This window comes from Tauraco erythrolophus, chromosome 15 (genome assembly GCF_009769465.1).
Source record: "Tauraco erythrolophus isolate bTauEry1 chromosome 15, bTauEry1.pri, whole genome shotgun sequence".
Taxonomy (NCBI): domain Eukaryota; kingdom Metazoa; phylum Chordata; class Aves; order Musophagiformes; family Musophagidae; genus Tauraco; species Tauraco erythrolophus.
In genome coordinates, this window is record NC_141479.1 from 22098084 (window position 1) to 22121598 (window position 23515).

Sequence of the window (23515 nt, forward strand, 5' to 3'; positions counted from 1 at the left end):
TTTCTAGGTTTATTTGAAGTGTTGTTTGCAGTGATCTCTCTGCACATGAGTGTCTTGGACAGGGATGAGAGCTCTTGCGGTAGGGCTGACAAGTGACACGGGAAGCAGGGCACCAGCAGAAACCCACTCTTGGCCTAGTGAGTGTTATCATTCCATTGCCCTTCTTCTGTTTTTATTTGTGAATGCAGCAGTGAAGGCCACTGGTTGTAACCTGGAGAAGGTAAACATTCTTCCTAGTGCCTTGATAACTCCACTCATGCCAAGCAGTATGATTAAGAATGAAGATGTGGCTCCGATGGAAGTAAGTGCAGAAAAAAGATCTCCCCCTGTCTTCAAGGTAAGTTTGGTTGTGGTCTGAAGACTGTAGCTTTGGTAGTCTTGGTTACATCTCCCTGCCAGTCCATGTACTAATAGTGGAGAAGAGTAACACCCTGGGACCATGTCGTGTCCGAGATCAGTCTGGGCAAAACGTAGGATCGCAGAGCGTGATTAAAATAACGGGCAGTTCCCGTTGAAAGTGACTTCTCTTGTTCCTGCATTCAAACAGATGGATTGATTAGTGATACTGTCATGTGGGGGTTTTGTCCTGTGACACAGAACTAGTAAATTACTGTAAAAATATTATTTTATTCACTTCCTAGCATTGCTTTCATTAAATTGTACCTTGACTTCTCCCTTGAAGTAGCATTTCCGCTGCTAGTCATTTGCGTACTTGTTTGGTTGTGTGTGGAGAGATACATAGCCGTCAGATCTTCGTCTGATCTTTCCTGAGTTGTGGATTGGTGGAAATTTTATAAGTGTAACCTGAGTAAGCTTACAAATTGCTTAACATATTGCTCTTTTCAGGCTTCTAATGTGGTTGGACCAACTCAACAAACATTGGAAAACAGTATGTCCGGAATATCAACTTCTGCTTCCCACTTAGCTTCTGAAAATGAAAACCAGCAACAAATACAGCCGAAGGTGTTCAATCCAGAGACACTAACTACTATCCCAACACAGAACGTTTCCCAGCCTGGTAGCTTTTCAGCAGTCTCTACTCCAGGTCAGCTGCAGAACAGTGATGCGTTACTGCAGCAAGCTGCGCAGTTCCAAACAAGAGATTCCCAAACCAGGGAGGTGTTGCAGTCGGATGGCTCGGTAGTCACTTTGTCACAATTAACTGATGCATCACAACAACAGCAGTCTGCGCTCTCGGAACCAGCACAGGCATTGCAGCAACAGATTTCGTCAAGTATTTTCTCATCAGCGAGCGGCGTGAGTCAGTTACAGAACACTATACAGCAACTGCAAGCTGGAAATTTTCCAACTAGCACTGCTGCTGGCAGCAACAGAAACGTTGACTTGGTGCAACAGGTACTGGAAGCTCAACAGCAGTTATCTTCTGTTTTATTTTCTGGTTCGGAAAGCAGTGAGGATGTTCAGGACCAGCTAAATGCAGATATCTTTCAGCAAGTTAGCCAGATACAAAATAGTGTCAATTCTGGGATATTTTCCTCATCTGACACAGCTGTCCATTCCAGACCAGAGAACCTTTTGCCTGGACGAGCTGAAAATGTTCACTCACAGCCTGAAAACACGTTGTCCAATCAACAGCAGCAACAGCAGCAGCAGCAGGCGATGGAGACTTCTGCAGCAATGGTGATAGGAATCCAACAAAACATTTGCCAAGCTGCAACACAGATGCAGTCTGATTTGTTCTCTTCAACGACTTCAGGGAATGGAGCCCTCCAACAGTCACCCGTTTACCAGCAGACTCCTCACATAATGAGTGGGTTATCAACAAGCGAAGACATGCAGATGCAGTGTGAATTATTCTCTTCGTCTCCTGGTGTTTCTGGAAGTGAGACTGCTCCTACTGCTCAGCAGCAGGTCTCCAACAATGGAGCTACTATGTTTCAGGCGTCCAATTCTGCAGATGGAGAAGAAGCTTCCGGACAGAGTAAACAGATGCAAAGTACTGTATTTCAGACCATGGTTCAAATGCAGCATAGTGGAGAAAGTCAATCCCAAGTTAATCTCTTTCCATCTACCAAAAACATGATGACTGTTCAGGCAAGCGGAACTCAACAACAAGGAGGTGGCCTCTTCCAGCAAGGTGGAGAAATGATGTCTATTCAGTCGGGAAGCTTTATGCAGCAGTCTCCACATTCACAAGCTCAGCTTTTTCACTCTCAGAACCCTATTGGTGATGCTCAGAATATATCGCAGGAGACACAAGGCTCTCTTTTTCACAGTCCGAATTCCATTGTCCACAACCAGACCAGTACTAACTCCTCAGACCAACTGCAGCCTCCAATATTCCACTCGCAGAACGCCATGGGTGTATTACAGAGCTCTTCAGTTCCTCAAGACCAGCAGTCTGCCAACATGTTCCTCTCCCAGAGTTCAATGAGCAACCCTGCAACTCAGGAAGAACAGATGTCGTTCTTTACAAGCCCGAATTCCATTTCTCCTCTGCAGACAGCAACAAACACTGAACAGCAGACTTCTTTCCAGCAACAGACACAGATATCTCATATCCAGAGTTCTATGCTTCCCCAAGAACAGCCCCAGACTCAGCCTGCTCAGCAAGGTTTGTTTCAGTCTCAAGTGTCATTAGGCTCCATCCAGTCCAGTTCAATTCCCCAGAACCAACAAGGAGCTATCTTCCAGCCTCAGCATTCGATAGTTGCTATTCAGAGTAGTCCTCCGTCTCAAGAACAGCAGCAGCAGCAGCAGCAGAACATGATGTTCAGTAATCAAAACGCGATGAGTACGATTGCTTCTCAAAAGCAGAACATGATTTTCAATCCAAATCAAAACCCAGTTACCAATCAGGAGCAGCAAGGCCAGTCCATTTTTCACCCACAGACTAACATGGCATCGATGAACCAGGAGCAGCAGCCCATGCAATTCCAGAGTCAGACTACAGTGTCTTCTCTTCAGAATCCTGGATCCAATCAGGCTGAAGCGCAGCAGCCAGCCATCTTCCATAACTCACCCCAGATTCAGCTGGTCCAAGGATCACCAAGTTCTCAAGAGCAACAAGTCACCCTCTTCATCTCTTCAGCTTCCATGTCTGCCTTGCAGAATAGTATGAGCCAGCAAGAGCTGCAGCAGTCTCCGATGTACTCTTCTCAAAACAGCATGGCAGGAATGCAAGGGACCGCTTCTCCTCCGCAGCAGCAAGCTGCTTTGTTTCACAACACAGCAGGAGGTGCTATCAGCCAGCTGCAGAATTCTCCTGCCTCCTCTCAGCAGACATCAGGAATATTCCTGTTTGGCATTCAGAACAGTAAGTGGTAGATGCCCGATTCTGAGTTGACAATTTAGAAGCGCCACTAATTGGAGTCCACAAGACAACTGATCATTCCATTCTAACATATTCCTTACCAAAAAAAGAAAATCCTCAAATAAGTAATGTAGCGCTACAACAGAATACACGTGCTGATCGTGTTGCTCTGAACATACTCTTATGTTGCTGGTTTTGCATGAGGACTCAGCCTAAATACCTGTTGGTGGTCTTACACTTAGGATTAACATGTGACAAAACCATCTTAGAATTGTGTGTGTATCTATAAACAACTATTACATATAATATTGTTAACAATAGATACGCAAATAATAGATGAAATACATGTACACACACGTTTTTTAAAAAAAGGAAAAAAATTACACCCTCTTAAGACAGCTCCACTAATCCTTCTCTTACTGCATTTGATTTCCACCATTTATGCCATGACTTTCTCCACACATTGTTGAAAGGAAGGATTTTTTTTTTTTAAAACTGTGTAGTCCAGAGAAGTGCCTATTGAAGTATATTTGAAACCCCTTTAACTTCATAAGCACTTCTCCATGGTGCCTCTCTGAATCTAGCCTCTGCGACAAGTTCTTTGGGCTGTAGATCTTTCCATCTGTCTGCAAAGGGCTGTTACGTACCTGTGAAGCTCCAGAAGTAGCAGATGCAGAGGATGATTATAGCGTCTTATAAAAGATCTGGGAAGGCCATAGCTGTGTTCTTGCTCTGTGGTTGTACCCCAGTACGTGCTTTGCTGTATGAGCTTGATGACACTCAGGCCACGTGCAGCCAAGGCCTTCCATGAAGCTGAAGATAACGCTTCGAACGGTGGGAGATCTCTAGAAGGAGCTGGTGGGTGCCTTGGCCGAACTGAGAAAGACGCATCTGTAACTAAGACAGACAAAGGATGGTCTTACTCAACGCTTCTTCTGGGCTGTGCATTTTGTCTGTCTTCTAGCTCAGTGTTGTCCTCTAGGGTGTTCACAGTGTTTGCCATAATGCAGAGTCCATATATTCAATGTGGGCACCTTGAACCTCGCTCGTACCCTGAGGGAGCGATGGGCAAAGGTGGGCAAGTGGACAAAGGGGCACGTAACTTTGTACATGGTTTATGGTCAGTATAGATGTATGTGAAGAAGTAGGCTAATTCACTGCTCCTGTTAACCTAATTCAAACGGTTTTTCGTTCTTCACTTATGCTTAACAGACTGTGGGCAGCTGCTGACTTCTGGGCCAGCGACGTTGCCAGATGAGCTGATGGCCATAAGTCAGCCGGGTCAGCCACAGAACGAGGGGCAAGCAGCAGTGCCAGCGCTTCTGTCCCAGCAGATACCGGAGACTCCTCCGCTACCTGCAGCTATGGCAGCCAATCAGAACATTGAGAAAATAGATGATCTGCTTGTGTCCTTGCAAAACCAGGGGAACAACATGGCCGGCTCGTTTTGATCAGTCAAGTGAGTAATGTGTTTGGGTTCTGGGTTCTTTCCTGCTGTGCTTGCTTTTGTTCAGGACGTCTTTACTTCGGAGTGTATCGCTGGGCTTAAAGAGGCCAGCTGAAATCCCAGTAATGCTGAATTAAGAATATAACACCAGTGGCTAGGATGAAGAGTTATCAAACCCAGAGATCAGAATTTGTATGAAACGGTTGAGACTGGGACTTGTTCAGTTGTTGTATGTTTTGTCTTCTACTGTTAGTCTACGACTTTATTGGGAGGGAGAGAGGATGACTGAGAGCGTGGCAGATAAAAGCGTTGGGAAATGTGACTGTAGTTAAAAACTTGAGGCTTGTTGAGTAAATAACACCTCAAGTCTGTGCTGTTCTGAAGCTGCCCCCGGGTTACAATACTGTGATGTGAAAACAAGTTTCAGTAGAGTATGGTGGCTCTTGAGAGCGTGCCACATGCAACGAGCCACGCTACCAGCTGTTACTGGGAAACGTTCTGCTCTTGGAAAGTGCCTTTTTCAGAGAGGTGAAAGAGGCTTCGACTACAGCTGAGTGCTCAGAACCAGGAGAACTCTGGAATCTGGCATTGCCCACCCATTTAACATGGCTTTAGTGTTGCCGTGCTAAACCCCCAGTAAGTTTCACTTAAGCGATACGCTTCATTTTCTAAGCTAAACTGCCTTGTATATGAAGTTAAATTAAAAAAAAAAAAAGTCAGTGGAAAGAGAGTAATCCTGCTCTATGAAAGAGTGCTGCGTTGCGATGCTCGCTCATAGTTTCCTCTCTGCTCGTGAAGGAGACTTTCAAGACGAAGGAGCTACATAAAAGTAAGAGAATGACTTTAGTTAGTTACACCTAACTGTTTTGCTTGCTTGTTTTTTCCTGCAGAAACTCTGTGAAGAAAAAAAGTGATGGTTTCCCAGATCCTCTCAGACCTTCCGACTCTGGATTAGGCTGTGTGGAACCGATTGCTTCTGTCAAAAAGTGGCTGTCTTCTCTAAAGAGCACACACGTGGCCGACTGCAGCGTCTAGCACCTAGGGCTGTGACCGTCGTGTTTGGCATTCGCAGTGCCAATAATGCTGAAGAGCTATGCTTTGTTTTACTGGGGCGTGGGATCCTGCCGTTACCAGGTTCCTCAACCTCCTTACTGGTGGGGTGCTCTTTCAATTTAAAGCATATCTGGTCAGTTATTATTGTTGTTAGAAGGTAGTACACGTTACCACGTTTACTTCTTTTTCCTCCTCTTCCTTCTCATCCCCTCTTTTGACTAGAGAAGCTTGTGATGCAGAAACACCGAACGCCTGCGACGCGAGCCGTGACTCTCAGCTGTCGGCGAGCGGAGGGTTCGTGTGTCCTGCAGCTGAGTGGGAGAGCGAATAATTGCATTTGTTAATTGCAGTAGGTGGCACGGAAAACCACTGAGAACTGTCAGAAGCAAGCAGAGAACTGCTTGCTGCTGTCGATAGCCACAGGTGGGTGCTTCCCATCTCGGAACATGAACGGTTTTCCATGTCTCCTATGTGTAACTGTACATAGAGCAAGGGTTTGGTGGCTCTGAAGAAATGAAGGGGAACTCTTACTGGAAATTTGCTCTTGAAATCTTATCCTCTAAAATACCTTCAGCTTGAAAAGAACGTTGTGGCTGGCCGAGGAGAGAACTCCTCTGTCTCTCACTTCGACTGTTGGGGTTCGAACTCCATCAAGCTGCGTTAGCCACGCTCAAACCAGCCTCCTCCCTTCGTTCTTTTCACCGTTTTCCTTCTCTCCCCCTTGGTTTCATACTGCGTTTTCAAAAAAGACACAAGCATCCTGCTGGCTTGAAAGATCAGAAGCAGCTTTTAGGAATCCATGGCGTTCAGTTGCTTAGTCAGTAGAAGCTTTGACAAATAATCAAGGATTAAGGAAAGAGGAAGCAATTTCTCCACCACCTCCTAAATGCGGGAATCCCCCTTAACCAGGCATTTTCCAGCTGTTACTGATGTAAATCCTCAGCTTGACTTTACTCCAAATAGGGGGCACATTACATCATTTTTAAGCATTCTTGAAAACGTCACTTCATCCTGAGCTGTTGCATCTTTGTAGCATATTGAGCTCGTTGCCGTTTTGAAGTGATTTTTCTTTTCCTACCAACAGTCCCTCACGTCTAGTTCCTAGATTGTCATGTTTCAGTTAAAAAAAAAAAAACAAAAAACAAAAAACACACACAAAAAAATTGACTGATGTTACAGAATGTAAAAACAACCCACTCCAGCCCATGCAGTTGTGTTGTGAGGCATGTGAATTTTTGGGTGCTCCAGCTGTGCGGACAGTTCTGTGATATCTCACTACAGCCTCAGTCGGAATATTTGTTTCTCCTTCTGCACGTGGAAAGCTGTTGGTGCAGTTGGAGCCGAACAGCCGCCGCGTGGGGCTGTCGTGCCTGGGCAGACTGTAGTTGGTATCATGTCATTTTTCATTTTTGTTATTTTAAATAACAAAGACCAGTCTGTAAATGGTTTTTAAGTTCCTGTAGTCTGTTTACTGTGTGTTTTTTCCCCTTAACTTGTGTGCTTAGTTGAGCCGTGTAGAGTTTCTGTTTGTTTTAATGGATTTTCCCGTTCGTCAGTCTGTCCTAACGTTCACTTTCTCTTTCTGTCTCTCTCTTTCTCTCTCTCATTGAGAGGCATTGAATTACGTTTTCAGTAGTAAGGCTTCTTGCCGATATGAAGGGAACTTTTCAGAAAGAGACCTGCTCTGGGTCATTTAATTTTGAATACAGTTTTCAATCGTTCAAGTTTTGGATGGTTTATATCTAATGTGTGTTTCATTTTTTTGGAAAGCTATATTTTGTATTTAGGAAATGGTATACTATTTTGCTATTTGTACTGAGTGAGTACATTGGCATAAATATAAAAATTTATATATATACATATATATAAAATATTCTTTTTGCCACACATTTTTGTGGTAAATTTGTGAGTTTGTCTGATGTTCTACCACAACGTGGCGTCTGATAACAGTGGGTGGGGTGGGGTTTGTTATGTCTTTATTGAGTATTTAAGTACTTTTTGCAACATGAATAACTTGTTCATCTCTCGCCATTCCATCAGGCAGTGTATTGTTCCAGCTGGCTACGAGAAGCTTCCCTGTGTGTTTGGATGTGTCTGTCACTCAGCAATACGGTCTAGTCAGGAAACCCGTAGGCATTTAGGCTTATCTAAAATAATGGGGTTTCGTTCAGAATGAGCCATTCAGCTTTTATCCACTATCACTGTCTATTTAATATTTTATTATTAGCACCTCTGTGTTTTAACTCTTAATTTATGATTATGCTAAAACGTTTAAAACTTTAATCATGATAAAAAGAATTCCCTGCTTCGTAGTGTCCAGAGCTGCTTTGTAACCCTGAACCACGCTTTTTCTTTCTGTGATTTCATTTTCTTTTTTTCTTTCCTGCTAAGACAAAATATTAACAAAATCCCATTATGGTTCGTGACATGAAAACACAATCTTGCAGCGTTGACTGAATGCTGTATGAGGCGATGTAGAAGACTGAGAATTATGGACCGAAACAACTTCCAGGTGGCCGTGGAAGTCCATAGCCAGTTACTCAACTGAACTGGTGGGTTTTGCAGGATCGCAGTCCCAGGACAAGCTGTTGGGTGTCATCTGGGGCCTTCATACACAGAAGTAATAGGAAGGACAAGTTCACTTGTGTGCTGCTTCAGTGTGTTCCCTCGTTCCGAAGGGGTGTATCCGTGCGTCGAAGTGCTGGTTAGTGCCCAGTCACCAGGGACCAAATCTCCATTTAACAAGATGGGTGTCCAAAAGAGAACTTCATACCAAGACTGCTACAGCTCCAGGGGAAGGGTATGTTTGAATCGTGTGCGTACTTTAGGTTGCTTGTGAAGAGAGAGAAAAAAAAAAAAAGTTAAATAACTAAACAAAAGGGCTGTGCGATCACATTTTTCACTTCTGGATAACACCTTTCTTTTCTTGTATTAAATTTATCTTGTTCATTTTAGGTCAGTGTGTAAATGTACAACACTTGGAACATGTGATTTGGTTACAAAAAGTATTTGTCTTGCGAACGAAGAGGTTGCTCAGCGGTCGATCAGTGCTTGGGAGCGGCTGTTACAGAGGATAACGAGAGGCGGGATAAGCCAGTAACGAGCTTACAGACGGGCCGCAGGATTGCGTGGCAGAAAGACCTGAGAACATGTGGCTGAGCCACATCTGTGTTTTATCAGAGTCCTGAACGCTTACTTTTGGGATTTAAGCAGTTGATATTGATAATTGGAGCTTACTCTACTTTTTTTTTTTTTTCTTTTTAATCCCCGTGTTAGTCCTCGGCGTGCTCACGCTGGCGTGCCTGTTAGCCGTGAGCAGACGGAGCGCTTGCCTGGGAGGTGAGGTGGTGGCATCGTGTCCAGCCCGTTTCTGTTGGGAAAGTTAGAAGGTAATGAGACATGGTCTTCAACGTTCCTACAAAGGGGAAGTTACTATCCTGTCCACAAAGCAGCAGTTAAACATAGGAGACATTACGAGGTGAAAAACAAAACGCTGCAGAGCTGCATTGCTGGGATGAGTTTTCCTTATGTTGTTTTTCCTGCTGCTTGAGCTCCCTCCCTCTTAAAGACCGGGTAAATCTGACCCTCCGTGCCAGAGGTGGTGCTCTCCAGCTGTTTGTGCCCCTGCAGCAGCCACGCTGCGTGGTGCTTCCCAGCACGGCGATTGCTTGGCACAGATGGGAATCGGAGCCGTACCTGGTAGCGGCCGGTCGGGACTGCTGCGTACACGTGTGTGTGGGTGTCTGTGAAATGACACCAGTAACACACAGTTAGTAGCCAGACATCTCCTCTGGTAGGATGTGATTGGTGCTTCGTGCTTAATTAGCGAGTCCGTGTTTTGCTACGAATTGCCTCTGTGCTGTCTGTCTGTCAGCAGTTATTCAAGCCAAATGCTTTGCTATTATTTTAACAGAAAAATAGCTCATGAAATCATTTCAGCCTTGCTGTTGCAAAGTAGATATTTAGTCACCAACCACTTTATTGTAATTATTTTTAATTACTGACACGGTGGTTACTTCCTATTGAGTTTTAAGATACCGTTAAGTGTTTGTTACTTTGGCAGTTTTTTTACTGGAAGTACCAAGAGTCTGGGCAGCTGTATCGGTGGACATTCCCCTAATTTAGATAAGCTGAACTTTTTTTTTAAAGCGTCTGTTTTTCTATCTGATTTTCATTGAGGATATAGTTTCTAAAAAGAAAACCCGAACACATTTTCTACTCCTTTCATCTTTGCAGAGTCCTCAGAACACTAAACAAGTCAGAAGCTTGTATTTGTCTTAAAACGTAGTTGAAAAGCACGATTGGAGTAGCAGGAAAGGTGATTTATTGAAAACCAAACCAAGTTGTTGTTAGACTAAAGAAGCAGTAGGTAGCTTCCCCCAGGGTACACGTGTGTGTGTGTGTGCAGGGTTAGAAAACAGCGTTAGTGCCGGGTTTGAATCTCACGCCTCCGCACGGCGAGCGGTCGGGACACTCGTGATGGCAGGAGAGGAGCGTGAAGGATCACGGGGGTTTGTCTGAGTGCTGGAGCAGGAGCCAGCAGAGCGAGTGGCTTTGCACGCTCTGGGCGGCGCGGTGTAGGTGGGAAGTGTGAAGAAGAAATACTGATGGCTGGTGACTTCCCATTAGTGCAAAACTTATTTTCACGGAGTACGTGTTTTTATATCCCAGGGGCCTGGGGGCAGCTCTGTTACTTTAGAAGTTAAAGGGGAAACTGGTGCTGAGATACTTTGTTTGTTTGGGGGTTTTGTCTTAATTTGGAGTAGTCTTTTGGGACAGATTGCGAGCACTTTGTGTTCACGTTCAGACCAGTTCTGCTGCTTGCACACGGCAGCAGTCCCTGGAGCCGGGCGTAGAGGATCCCTGTTGGGAATGTGATAAATGTTACCCGGATACAAGGAAAAATGCAGCAGCAGAGAACTCCTGTCAAAGCGTACTTGGAAAGTTCTCTAGCTTGAGTACAGGGCTCCGAGGGGTTCCGCAGGACGAGAGGCTTTTCCTTTCTTACAGTCCGTGTGGGTGTGTAAATAGGCAGTGCCTGAATATTCTAGGGATATATATATATGTATATAGAGGGATCATGTATCTATTATATATAAATAATTAGTAGACACACACCTAGATTCCTGTTATATTTACATTTTTATAAACCTGAAATAACACTACTTTTCCTTAGTGAGAGGCTCTTTACCAAGGTTTTTGTAGTGACTCCGTAGTAGCTGCACCAACACCTCTCAGTACTGTACGTGTGGTGCTGGTGGTCACGTCGCTCCCGAAACCTGCTCTGCTTGTCAACGTCACCGATACCCCCCGCCTGGAAACGGCTGTGCACTTTTCTATTTTTATATATTTTTATTAATGATGGCAGACGCAGTGTTAGCAAAAGGGTAGAACCAACAGCCGTGGCTGAGCCTGCCCCCCTCTTCCTCAAGGGACTCCTGACGTGGGACCTTGTCCGTTGCTGGTCTCCCAGCAGCTCGTGCCGACAGGGAGTGGCGGTGGGTCGTGGTGCTGCGGAGGAGCCGTGCCGACGCCGGCAGCTCTGCCGTGGGGCTCGTTCAGCTTCTGGCATGGCAAAGGATCCCGGCTGCTGCTCCGCTGGGTGGGTTTGGATCGGGACGGTGAAGCGTGTCTGTCATTCCTCTTCTCTCTGCCCCGATAAAGGCAGGGATCTTGAATTGTTTTTAAACTTTTGTACAGCAGCAGTCCATATCCAGGAAACTCCCTCCTGGAAAGCTGGTGAGAGCTCCCCTTGGGTTCCAGCCGTGAGGGACGAGCCCTGCCCTGGCTTGCACTGATTTCTTACGGATTGTGTGAGAAATTAAAAGAAATCCAGACCCTAAAATCAGTAGCATGTGTCTTGTCCACCGTGACTTCGTGCCAGATCAGGCGCGTTCCGCTGCTGTTGGACACGAGGTTGATCGACGGACATTATTGTCCTGGCACAGGTTTATCGAAGCTCCTCTGCCAAAGCCAACGTCCGAGCTTCTCACTGAGCCATCGGTTTGCAGGTCTCATCTCCGCTGTTTCCAGAGAGCTGCTGTGATTTTTGTTGTTGCAGTTAATAACTTGCCTCCTCACATTCAGGCGTGGGAATCCGAGGATTTCCTCGCTGTGAGATGCTCACCAGAACTCTCTTGGCAAGTGCTTGGTTCAGGCTCCAAAACTGCGACGCGCGGCAGCAGCCCACCATAAAATATTCCAGTTGTGGTCCTGCGTTCAGCTTAGCAAAGGGTCCAGTGTTCAGATCATGGAAACGGCCTCCGCTGCTTTTTAGTCCCTGGAACTGCCCGTCGGGGGGCTGGGGAAGGTCTGGCCCAGGGTCCCCCGTGCCGATCCCCCCGGCAGGAGCGCGGGGGGAAGCTCCCTGCGAAAGGAGAGCGAGCAGCACTTCTGCGTGTTGCAGAACTGGGAGCACATTCCAGTGTCCTGCTTGGCAGACCACAGTATTCCTGACGCTTTTTTATTCTGGACACTATTCGAAACGAGGCGATTAGAAATTAATTACCGTTTGAGCTCGTTATGGATGAGTAAGCTCCAAACCCCTTCAGAGCAGAGCGTTCTACCTCTGTTCCCGCTGCGTCCTTGGGTGGGTCCCACCTTCCTGCCGGGCGTTCCTGGCGTGCACTGGTCGACCGCTGAGCTGCCTCTCCCGCTGTCCGGCGATGTGAACGTAGCACCAGATCCTCCTTCGTGCATCTCTGTGTATTTGGCTTCCGTAGGTGGGGTTTCGAGGCACTGATACCCGGTGTTTTCGGTTTGTTCTATGAGGGGATATTTTATTTGCGTCTATGTTTTTAGCTCTCCTGTGATAACTCGTTGAATATTAAAAAATAAAAATATTTTGCTTCTATTGGGACATTTGTATACTCGCAACTATATTTCTGTAAACAGCTGCAGTCAAGAATAAAACAATGAAAGTTTTCATTTTGCAGTGTAAAGCCTTGTTGTGTTTTTTCCGAGGGCATCTTCTCTCTGCCGGGAGAAAGTGCCGTTCTTCAGCACGGGATAAACCCGTCTGGGAACCCGCTGGGGCCGTGACCTCCGTCGGGACTGTGGGGCTGGCAGCCCCCGTCAGTAATTTTGTAAAATTACAACAGGGTAAGAAGCAGCTGCCATTACCCTTAGAGCTGGGCAGAGCGCTTTACTGGGAAACATTTAAGCAGGTTCATCCGAAAGGCTTTGCCCCAGTGCCGCCCCTCCTGCTGCCCCACTGCCTCCAGCCCTGCGCCCCCTGCCCTGGGCATCCCCCCTGTCAGGGTCAGATGTGGCTGAGCTGCAGGGGGGGCAAACACAGCCCCTCACGGAGCTGCCAGCCCTGCTGCAAGCACTCGTTATCCATCCCCCTTGTCAGTGCCACGGGACAAAAGAAAACACCCCGAGAAACCCTCCTCCTCCTCTTCCTCTCGAGGCTCGGACGAAGGCATGCCCCAGCCCACGAGCCTGGCACAGGCACCCACAGGAACCAGACTGAGCCACGGCACTGTGGGTTTTGTGTTTATTAGCAACGCAGCCACTGCCTGGGGGCCGAGCAGGGAAGCCAAACCCACCCGCTCCCCCCTGTCCTGGCACACCAGGCCAGGTCAGAGCCCCCCCAAACCCAACCACTGTCACCCCCAGTCACGGCTGCTCTTCGGGCACCAGAGGAGCGTGGAAGGAAAGGTCTGGCCCCTGCCCAGGGCGGCTGCTGGGAGAGGCCTCACCCTCTCGGAGCCGTCGGGCAGCCACGTGCCAGGCTCAGGCGGACGGTCCTTCCCGCGCGGCACTGGTGGCAGTGCGCCCCGTCCCGCCCCTCACCGCCTCTTCACAAACTTCTTGGCCACGGCGTTGGGGTTCAGGCGCCTCCTGCCCGCGCCCAGGGCCGCGTCCCGGATTTGCAGGTTGGCCGCGCGGCTGTAGACATCGTTCTCCGCAAAGGGCGAGACCCCGGCGATGTAGTCGGGGTCGAAGACGTTGGTCTTCTGCCGGGCCTTGCGGGACAGCCGCTGCTGCGGGAAGGGCTGGTCCTCCACCAGGTGAGGGTTGTTGGCGTGCTTCCCTCCTTGCGGGGCGGGCAGCGGGTACTGCCGAGAGAAAAGCAGCCGTTAAACTCGCTTCAGGGGCAGCTCTTGCTCAAAAGGACTTGAAGGTGACCACAGGGGCTGGAGAAGGACTGAGCAGATGAGTCCGAAAGCCCCGCGGGCAAGTGGAACATCTTGAAGATGTTCACAGCTCCACTTTGCTTCCCACCAGCCCCAGGTCCTTGTCCCAGCAGCAGCCGCCCAGCACATGCCATCCAGCGACTCACCCTGAGCCCTCGGGGGTTCAGCACCTTGGGGTTGCGGGAGAAATGCATGTGGAGGCTCCCGTCATCGCTGACGCTCACTGCGACCTTCTTCAGGGTCTTGTTACCGCAGTGGGGACAGAACACCTTGGTCATGTCCGAAGTGGTCCTGCAAGACGGGTGCGGAGGGGGTTTACTGCTCCCTGGGCCGCGGAGAGATCCCCTGCCCGGCCCCAGTGCTGCCCGGCGCACACGTGCTCACCTGAAGCAGCCGTGGCAGCGGAGGATGTAGCTCCTGGCCTGGCGGATCAGCATGCCGTTCACCGCCAGCACGTGGAGGCCCATCTGCAGCAGCACGTTCTGCAGCAAGAACGGAGAAAGCAGGATGAGCTGGGACTGCCAGGGCTTTAACTGGGCTCTGCCAGCCCACGCCGTGAGTGGCTGATGGAAGCGACGCCGACGGGCTTTGCAGAGGCCTCGGCAACAGACAGAACCAGCTGCTTTTCAGAGAGAAGGAGCTGTTGCAAGGCTGGTCTCAAAGAATCATGGAATGGTTTGGGTTGGAAGGGACCTCAAAGATCATCCAGTTCCAACCCCCCTGCCATGGGCAGCGACACCCTCCACTACACCAGGTTGCCCAAAGCCTCATCCAACCTGGCCTGGAACACTTCCAGGGATGGGGCAGCCACAGCTTCTCTGGGCAACCTGTGCCAGTGCCTCACCACCCTCAGAGGGAAGAATTTCTTCCTTAGATCTAATCTAAATCTCCCCTCTTTCAGTTTAAAGCCATTGCCCCGTGTCCTGTCACCACACACCCATGTCCAAAGCCCCTCTCCAGCTTTCCTGTAGCCCCTTTAGGCACTGGAAGGTGCTGGAAGGTCTCCCCGGAGCCTTCTCTTCTCCAGGCTGAACAGCCCCAACTCTCTCAGCCTGTCTCCACGGCAGAGGTGCTCATCCTGCCCTGGGGACGCGGCAGCGCACTCCTCTGTCTCGGTGTGCCGGTTTAACCAGCCCGGAGGGTTGAGTAATTTGGGAATCTGCCCTCAGCCCACCCTGCCAGCCCCCTCGTGCTCCTGAGCCCGAGGCTGCAGCCAGTGCTGTGCAGGGTGGCAGCCAGCACCCACCTGCATGGCAAAGTCAGTGGTGACGCAGCCGACCTGGATGTCAATGGGAGCGGTGTCGCAGTGCCCCGTGTCCTGCTGGACCTGCTTGAGGTTGCTGGGTGTTATCCAACCCTCATCATCGCTCTCGTCCTCATCCTCCTCTTCCTCAGCACTGGCCCCATCCTCTGAGCTCTGCTGCTCCTCAGTGGTCTCCGGGCTAACGGAGACGGCTTGAGCTTTCTGGGGTGGGGGAGACAGGCAGCTGTGGCACACGCGGTGTTCCCAGAGGAGTCAGGAAAAGCCAGCAGAGACCAGGGGCGCAGGGACAGCGCGGCGCGAAGGCTCCGGCTCTCACCAGCAGCTCCTGCAGCTCCTCCTCGATGCTGGGCAGGGGGGCTCGCCAGTAGAGGAAGGAGCTGAACTCGTCGTTCTCCGACGGGGCCGCGCTGCTCTCGGGGCCGGGCTGGCGCCGGCCCTTCCCTGGGCGCTTGTGCTGTTGGGCACACACAGCTCAGGGGGTCCCTCGCCGGGGGCTCCGCGGGGTGGCACCCCCGTCCCGTGGTGCCCGGTGCCCGGGGCACTGCGTCCCTGCCCCTTACCTGGGCTGGCAGGTGGAAGCCGGCGAGGTGCAGGGGGGCCTCGGGGTGCCGCGGGGTGGAGCTGAGCCGCACCTGCGGAGGCACAGGGGGGGTCGGCGGGGCCGCGCGGGGCCGGCGGCCCGTCCCCGGGGGTGCGCCCTACCTCGTCGCGGGGCTCCCAGCGGAGGCAGCCGGCGCCGCCGGTCTCGGCCTGCAGCTGGCAGGTGAGGGCGAGCACCTGCAGGTCGGCGGCCGAGAGGCTGCGGTAGTCGCCGGTCTTCTTGGAGAACTCGGTCACTGCGGGAAGGGATGGCGGGGCCGTCGGGGCGGGCCCAGCCGCGGGCCCGGCGGTGCAGGGGCTCCCGGCGGTGCAGGGGCTCCCGGCGGTGCAGGGGCTCCCGGCGGTGCAGGGGCCGGTACTCACCGAGGCGCAGCAGGTCGGGGCGCGGGCGGCGGAGGCGCAGCTCGCAGGGCAGCGCGGCCAGGCGGCGCCGCGCCGGCCGGTCGCGGATCTCGGCCAGCACCTCGGGCACGGTGTACAGGTTCTGCGCCATGTCCTGCGGGCAGCGCCGTCAGACCAGGCCGGACCGGACCGGTCCCACCAGACCCCCCCCGGTTCTCCCCCCCGCCCCGGTACCTGCAGCGGGGCGGCGCTCAGGAACGCGCCGGTGTCGGCCACGACGTGCGCCACCCGCGCCATGTCCGCGCGCGCCGCCCGGTCCCGGTGGCCGCTGGGAGCCGCGGCCCGCGTGACCGCTTCCGGGCGGCGCGGTCAGGTGACGGGCTCGTGTCACATGACGGCGGGCGCTGGAGCCGGAAGCGGGAGCGGAGCGGTCGCCGGTAACTCGGGCGGCGGGACGGGGGCGGGACGGGGTCAGGGCATCCCGGTGCGGTCTGACCGGCCTGGCCCGGCCCTCCGGGCGTGCCCCTCCGGCGGGGCGCCCCGGGCGCCACTCGGCCGCGGGCTCTGCCCGCTCCGGGGCGGTCACCGGCCCGGGGTGGCGGGGCCCGCGGAGCTCAGCTGCGGCGGAGGCGCCGGTCTCCTGTCACCGGGAGCGCGGCCCGGGCCGGTTCTGTGCGGGGCCAGCCGGCACCAGGTTCCTGTGCGGGGCAGGACCCGGCCCGGTCCTTGCGACGGCGGCGGGCGGGGTGCCCGGCTCCCGGGGGCACGGGGCCGGGCCGCCGGCGGCGCCGGAGTGGGGGCCCCGGCCTCGGGAAGAGGGACCCCCGCATGTGCGGGTGAGGGGCCCGCGGCAGCCGCACGGTGCGAGCGGTCGGTGGAGCACGCGAAAGCGGAAAAAGGCCCTCGGAGAGGGAGCGTGTGCCGGGGGTGGCACCGGGGTTCGGGTGGCGGAGAGGTGGGTGGGGTGGCGCAGGGACAGCGAAATGATGTAGGAACGGGAAAAGAGTCAAGGTTTAACGGGAAAAAAGGATAAGCGCAGCCGGACAGGGAGGGGCTCTGCTGCCCGGCCCGGGGTCCCCTTCCGCCGCGGGATGTGCGGGAGAGCCCGGGAGCGCCGGGCAGGTGCGTGGCAGCGGCTCCGGTCTGCGCCCCGGTGCCGGACGTGGAGCAGGAGAACGTGTGTGCGGAGCGAGGGCTGGGAAGGGGAGACGCCTCCGTAACGGGGAACGCTCACGGACCAGCGGACCCCACAGTGCCTTCTCTGGCAGAGGGCAGCCAGGCTGGTGAGGCTGGCACTGCCACCAGAATGGCTGGAGAAGAGGAAAAGCGTGAGCGTTGGGTCTTACCACGACAACTTTGGGACGAGGAGGGCTCTGGGGTGAGGAAGGCCCTGCGGGATGGGCAGGCTGGTGGGGGTCACCCAGGGGTGGCCACACGCTGGCACAGGAGGGGCACGTGCACCCGGCTGCTTTCTGTGGGCGCTGATGGAATAAGTGGGGGTGTGGAGCTGGGGAGTCACAACAAACACGAGGAATAAAGGTATCCCGAGGGGAGGCCGGGGTGATCCGCGGGCCGGGATAACTGGAGCAGGAGCAGCTGTAGTAATTAGCAAGTGCAATTAGTCTCGTGGAACACCTCCCTCCATAAACCAGCTCCCCCACTGGTGGGGGGGATAGCGATGTGCCTCCAGCTCCATCCCATGGTGCCAAGGCAGCAGCAGGTCTGGTGCCAGATGAGGTTTTCCAGGCAGAGATGGGGATTGTGCCCGGCGCTGGCCGGGTCTTGGCGAAGTACGGAGTGCCAGGGGGGGTTCGCTGTGCCAGGGGGAGGGGAGGTCATGTAAGGCTGGCCTGGAGAAGGGGATGGGGAGCAGAGAGCCTGGCATGGGAGGGGGGGAGATCTTAAATGGAACCTGGCGTTGGGATGGAGCTTGGTGAGGTCTGGTGAGGGAGTGGGGAGGGGGCAGGGAAGAGGGAGAGAGAGGGGGAGGATGAGGGGAGGTGGCAGAGGCTGGAGCTGCTGGGGATGCTCCTGGTGCCTCCTCTCCAGCTCCTCTGCCTGGGAAGTGCGGAGAGCGCGGCCGCTGCCCGCGGGCTCAGGAGCACGGTGCGAGTCGGTGGCTGACTGCGGTCCCGTGCTGGGCACCTCGTGCTCCTGCATGATACGTGACCTCATCCTTCCACTTCACTTTGCCAGAGGCCCCCAGCCTGCGCCCTTCCTGCCCGCTCCGTGTCCGCGGCGGTGACTCCGCTGGGAAGCTGGAGCTGAAGGGGCAGGGGAAGCGCTGGGCCCGTGGTGACCGTGACGTGGCAGTGGTGAGCGCGTGGGGAAGCGGAGCCCTGGGCTCGTAGCCCGCTGCGCAGCGCGATCCCTGCTCTGCGTTCAGGGCAGCTGCCGTCCCTGTCCCCTCCACAGTGCGTGAGAGTGGACAGGACGGATTTTTCATGGGATTGAGCTGCCAGGAGGGGACCCGCGCTGTCCTTGAGGGCTGCGGCTGCTTCCCCGTGCTGTGACCGGACCTCCCTCTGTTCTGCCGGTGTCACGGCCTCGTCCTTTCCGAGGGATCGCTGGGGCCAGGCCGGTGCTCTGCAGCACGGAGCAGGGTGTGAGACAGTGCAGCTGCTTTGGAGACCGCTCCGTTCCCATGCGGGCTGTGATGGGCAGCGACCTTCGGGCCGAGGTGCCCTGCTGCTGCCCACACGGGGTGCCCAGAGGGCTGCCCGGCTCAGCTTGGGTCTCCTCAGGCCGTGGCGGTGAGGCAAAAGGAGGTTTCTCTCCGTGGGGCGCAGCGTTGCCGTTGCCTGTGGTGCAGGGCTGGTCTCTCCGGAGCGAGGGGGAGCTGGTGTGTGCCAGGCACGTGCCTGTCCGTTGTCGTCTCCTGCCATGTGGGTCACTGGCACTGACAGCCGGGCTGTGTTCCGGCCTGGAGAGTCTGTCCCAGGACCCCGGCGCAGCCCCGGCTTCGCCCGAGCGGCAGTGGGTGCTGAGGTGTGGTCTCTCTCTGCTTCCAGCCGGGGGTGATGCCATGGCCGCCGCGAGCTCCAGCAGGGCCCGGGCTGGGCTGCCCTGCGAGAAGTCCCAGCTCTCCGTGAAAGGTGGGTGCTGCCACCCTGCCGGCGGCAAGGCGGGGAGTCCCGCCGTGAGGAACGTGGATTTTGGGAGTGCTCCGCTTGGAAACCTTCCGGGCTGGGAGCGGGGCTGGGGAAGGGCAGCGCTGCCCCTGTCCCACGGGTGCCAGGGCAGCGGAGCGCCCATCGCCGGGCTCTGCCGCTTCCTCTCCCCGGCTGCCGTCGGGATGCGGCTCCGGGGCCCGGCCCGGTGCTCCCGTGGCCGCGAGATGGCTCCCGATGCCCGGAGCTGCATCCCCCGGAGCCGCATCCCTGGCTCTGCCCCGCGGCCCCACCGCAGGGCACCGCTGGCCCAGCAGGCACCTGTGCCCAGCGGCCTCAGCAGTGTCCCCGGCCCCTGCCTTGCCCACGAGCCCTGGGGCAGCGCGGTGTCTGTGGGGACCGTGTCGCTCCCGCAGCCTTGGGTGCGGGGCTGTGGCGTGGGTGATGCCAGGGACAGGGAGTGACCGGGGCTGGCGACGGGAGCGCCTGGATCCGGCCGTTGCTGCCACCAGGAGAATCGCTTCTCGCTCCCCCCCTCCCAAAAGCGGTTTGACTCTGCGGTGCCTCGTGGCACCCCGAGCTGGCAGGGATGGGGCGTGTGTGTGTGGGGGGGGCAGGGGATGGGGTCTCCCCTGCAGTGCCTGACCCTGTGCCTGTGCCCCTGCCCAGTCGTGTCCGTGAAGCCCAAGGTGCACAGCCGCCCGTCGCGGATGAACTGCTACGTGGAGGTGGCGGGTGACGGGCTGCCCAGTGAGACCAAGAAGACAGGGAAGCAGATTGGGAGCTCTGAGCTGCTGTGGAACGAGATCCTCATCCTGTAAGTCTCCGAGGTGTAGGGATGGTGCCAGGACCGGTGCCAGGGCTGGCCCCGTGCTCCCCGGTGTACCCCATGGTGCCATCAGTTGGGGCCGCTCGGATGCCGGAGGTCTTTGCCCCCAAGATGATGATGCTGCCAGGCAGAGCCAGGAAGGAGGGCGGTGGGAGGGGAGGTCTCCCGTTGCCCCGCAGCCTTACCCACCTCCCTCTGCTCCCTGGCTTTGGCAGGACTGGCACTGCCTACTCCCTGAGCATGGAGCAGGGGCGAGGCCACGGTGATGGCCCCCTTCTCTGGTCTCTGCAGGAACGTCACGGCTCAGAGCCACCTGGACCTGAAGGTGTGGAGCTGCCATACCCTGAGGAACGAGCTGCTGGGCACCGCCTCCGTCAGCCTCGGCAACCTGCTGAAGAGCGGCGGGAAACGTACGTACGAGCCGGATCCCACCGGGGTCCCTCGGCCTCCGCCCTGCCTGGGGGCTCTGCGCTCCGCAGGGAGCTTGCCTGCCCCGGAGGTGCGTACTGGGGAGGAGAAGCAGCGGCCGCGGTGGCTCCGGTGCAGTCCCCCACCCCAGGAGGGAACAAGGTGCCATTGTGCGCCCGGGGCCGCCTGTCGGGGCCGGGGCATGACGGAAGCCATACCTCCCTTAGCCAGGGTGCCGCAGCCTGCGCGGAAACACAACCCCCTCAGCTATTTGCTGCCATTTGTGGTCGCCAGAGTGTGGCTCGTGACAGCAGCTCCTGCATAAAGGCGGCCATTCAGGGCCCGGGCGCGCGAGCGGCTGCGCGGGGCTGGAAAAGGCTCGCTCTGTCTTTTCCAAGCAAAGCTCTGCCGCTGGCAAGAGACAGACCTGGTATTGAGCGGGGAGAGGGGCCTCCCGTGGCCCGGGGGGGATATGGGGCCAGTTCAGACTCTGCCCCGTGCCAGGGGCTGGGGTGAGCTGCTTCCCCTGGCACTGCCAGCTGCAGGCTGCGAAACCGCAGTGGTGTCCCTGCTGTGCTCCCTGCAGCGGGCGGGCTGGTGTGCCCCTGGGTGGCACCGCGGCGTGCTGGGACAGCCAGGGCCACCGTCATCCTGCGAAGCCCGTGAGGACCTGACCATCCGCCCTGGCTCGCCGCGGGGCCGGGCTGCTTGGGCTGTTGCTGTCGGGCGGGCTGTGGTGGGGGGTCTCTGCCCCAGGGCACCCTCCTCTGCAGTTTTTGCTTCCCGAGCTGTGCCGGGCTGCTGGAGCCGCTGCTGCTCCCGCCCTACCTGCCCGCTCCTCTGCAGGGGCACAATCGGCTCTTTCATTAGTGGGTGTCCCAGGGGGCTGCGTGGAAAATGAATGGAAAAGGCAACTGGCTGTTCTAGCTCGTCCATTAACATCCAGAAGAAAAAAAACGTGTCAGATTTTTTCCTTGACGCCGTGGGCTGGGAGGGGAGGACTCTTAAAGCTGCAGAGTCTGCCCTGCCAGGAGGGTGCTGCCCAGAGGAGCCATGAGCACGCAAAGAGCATTTGGGATTTCAAGCCATCCCGAGGCAGACAAGTAATGTCCCAGTGCAGCCCACAACCCCCTGCCTGGGGAAGGCACCGAAACCCGTGTGCCCTCTGCCACCCTTTCCCCCTTCTGGGAAGCACCCGGCAAACCTGTTTTCTAGCTTAGTCGGGTGTGTTATGGTTTTGGGGAGGTTTTGGGAAGGTTTTCCGTACGTTATGGATCTGTGAGTGCAGCTGTTGGCTTTGGTTTGTGTCCCTGTCGTTGTTCTCCTTGGTGCAGAAGAATTGTTCTCGTCGCTTTTGGGCAGGGGGTGGTGTTCTCGCCCCTGGTGATGTCCGTGGCAGCGCACGCAGGGCTCCTGCCTGCCAGGAAGATGCTGGACCTTCCCCCGTTCTTTCTGTCGGCCCTCCTGCCAAGCACGCCTCTCTCCAGGTGGAAAAGTCGTGGCTCTGAGGCCTGGAGCCTTGAAAAAGAGCTCAGCGATGAGCCTGCTCAGGCCTGAGCTCCTGGGAAGATGGGGAGAGCCTGCTGGAGCTGATGGCCTGAGCTGTGGGACAGGAGCTCCTGCTCCGGGCGGCTCCAGCCTTGCTTTTGGGCTCACTGCGCTTCCCACCGCCTTGGCAGGCACCTCTGGGGCCTCTCCTCTGGCAGGCAGCGCCCTCCCGCTTTCGGAGAGGATTGGCCAGGGAGTCGGAGAGGTGGGTGAGAATGGGCTCAATCACAGAAAACGAGCTGGAGCCTTCAGCAGAGCTGCTCCCAGGGCTCCCGTAAAACAGCTCATTCGCGATGGCAGAGCCCCCTGCCCCGGCCCCCGTGCCGCTGCCGGCTGCAGAGGCGCCTCTTTGTTCCCAGGCTCCGGGAGCTCCACGCCTGCTCCTCCCTCGAGGCTGGAGGAACGTCCCCGGTCTGCCTGGAAGCCCATACTGGGCCTCGCTGGTTTTCGCTGGTCCCGCAGCGTGCCGAGCGCTGGGTGTCTGCGCGGGCGCTGGAGCGCGCCAGGCTGCAGCTCGCAGCTGAAAGCGCTCGCTTTCGTTGCTCGCTGCCAGGGTGGCAAGTTACGTCCACAGGCTCCAGGTCATGGAGTGGCACCACATGCCAGGGTCTTACAGATCCTGCAGAGACTTTTTTTGTCCTGCTTCTGTGCCCCAGGCTGGAGCCATGGCCTCGCAAGACTCTCCAAGAAGCCAACAGCAGACCCCTAAACCTCTGGAAAGCTGCAGTTGTCCCCCCCCCCATGATGGATATGCCACCAAGGGAGCTCTGCCGCGCGGCTCTTAGCGAGGGGTGGCGAAGGCGAGCGCGGGTGGCTGGGGTGGCTGTTCAGGGAGCTGCAGCTGGGCAACGATCCTGTAAAACTGGTTGTTGAAGCCAGCAAGTCACGGCGGGGGTCGGACCGTGCCTGCCCTGTGTCGCCTTTCGGGTGTCGCGTTCCAAGCGTCCCGCAGAGCCGATGGCGCTGTGCCCACCAGCGCCGTGCCCACACCACGCTGGGCTCCCTTTGGATGGGAGGCTGCTCTCTGTGCCCCGGGCAGCGTGTGGGCAGGGGCTGCTGGCTCTGGCTCTGCCCTGCCCTGCCCAGCCCAGCTGCCCCTGCTCAGAGACAGCAGGCTCATCGACTCTCTCTTCCCATCTTGTCTTCCTTCCCGGGGCTGTGATGGTTCAGAGGAAAGACGCAGGGGTCTGAGGTTCTCCTGGCTTTACCTGGCAGATAGCCGGAGTGGGACACGGTTGTCTCTGAGCTGCTGGTGGCTGGGACTGGGTCAGTGGCTGGGACTGGGTCAGCAGCAGGGACAAAGCCTCCCGCTGCCTGGGGAGACTTTTACATTTCACTTGTGACAGTAAAGATTATCCCTTCCCCTAAGCTCTGGGTTCCCCTTGGTTTAGGGGTGGCGGTGGAAGGTCTGACTTTCCCCCTGTGTCTTCCCGGAGCGACCGTAGCCACAGCACGGAGTCGTTCCTGCAGCCGCAGGTGTGTGAAGGTTGAGCCGTCCT

General features: G+C 55.5%; 3 protein-coding genes across 8 annotated transcripts in view; 2 read left to right on the top strand and 1 right to left on the bottom strand.

Annotated features, from left to right (window-relative positions):
• Positions 1-6092, top strand: part of NFAT5 (nuclear factor of activated T cells 5) — a 65938-nt gene extending 59846 nt beyond the window's left edge. For all 3 annotated transcript variants that reach the window (XM_086620917.1, XM_086620920.1, XM_086620918.1), the window contains 4 exons: positions 189-337; positions 847-3277; positions 4487-4733; positions 5612-6092. In XM_086620917.1, the coding sequence (XP_086477043.1) occupies positions 189-337; positions 847-3277; positions 4487-4725 (2819 nt within the window). In that variant the 3' untranslated portion in view covers positions 4726-4733; positions 5612-6092. The remainder of the gene's footprint in view (positions 1-188; positions 338-846; positions 3278-4486; positions 4734-5611) is intronic.
• Positions 6093-13391: 7299 nt separating this feature from the next.
• On the bottom strand, positions 13392-16421 carry NOB1 (NIN1 (RPN12) binding protein 1 homolog). Of its 2 annotated transcripts, none has more exons than XM_086621217.1 (9): positions 16356-16421; positions 16143-16275; positions 15882-16015; positions 15740-15811; positions 15496-15633; positions 15162-15380; positions 14300-14397; positions 14062-14206; positions 13392-13837 (listed from the first exon to the last, which is right to left on the bottom strand). In XM_086621217.1, exons 1-9 carry the CDS (start codon positions 16416-16418, stop codon positions 13568-13570), a joined length of 1272 nt encoding a protein of 423 aa, XP_086477343.1. In that variant the 5' UTR covers positions 16419-16421; the 3' UTR covers positions 13392-13567. The 2 variants fall into 2 exon arrangements, with proteins under 2 accessions (XP_086477343.1, XP_086477342.1); XM_086621216.1 differs by having other exon boundaries at positions 15162-15338; positions 15496-15570; positions 15668-15811; positions 16356-16418.
• WWP2 (WW domain containing E3 ubiquitin protein ligase 2) overlaps positions 15383-23515 on the top strand; it is a 42274-nt gene continuing 34141 nt past the window's right edge. For 2 of the 3 annotated variants that reach the window (XM_086621213.1, XM_086621214.1), the window contains exons 1-4: positions 16513-16558; positions 19133-19216; positions 19901-20048; positions 20352-20470. In XM_086621213.1, coding sequence (XP_086477339.1) covers positions 16513-16558; positions 19133-19216; positions 19901-20048; positions 20352-20470 — 397 coding nt within the window. Of the gene's footprint in view, positions 15405-16512; positions 16559-19132; positions 19217-19900; positions 20049-20351; positions 20471-23515 lie in introns of those variants that run through there. The other variant, XM_086621215.1, reaches the window with a different exon arrangement.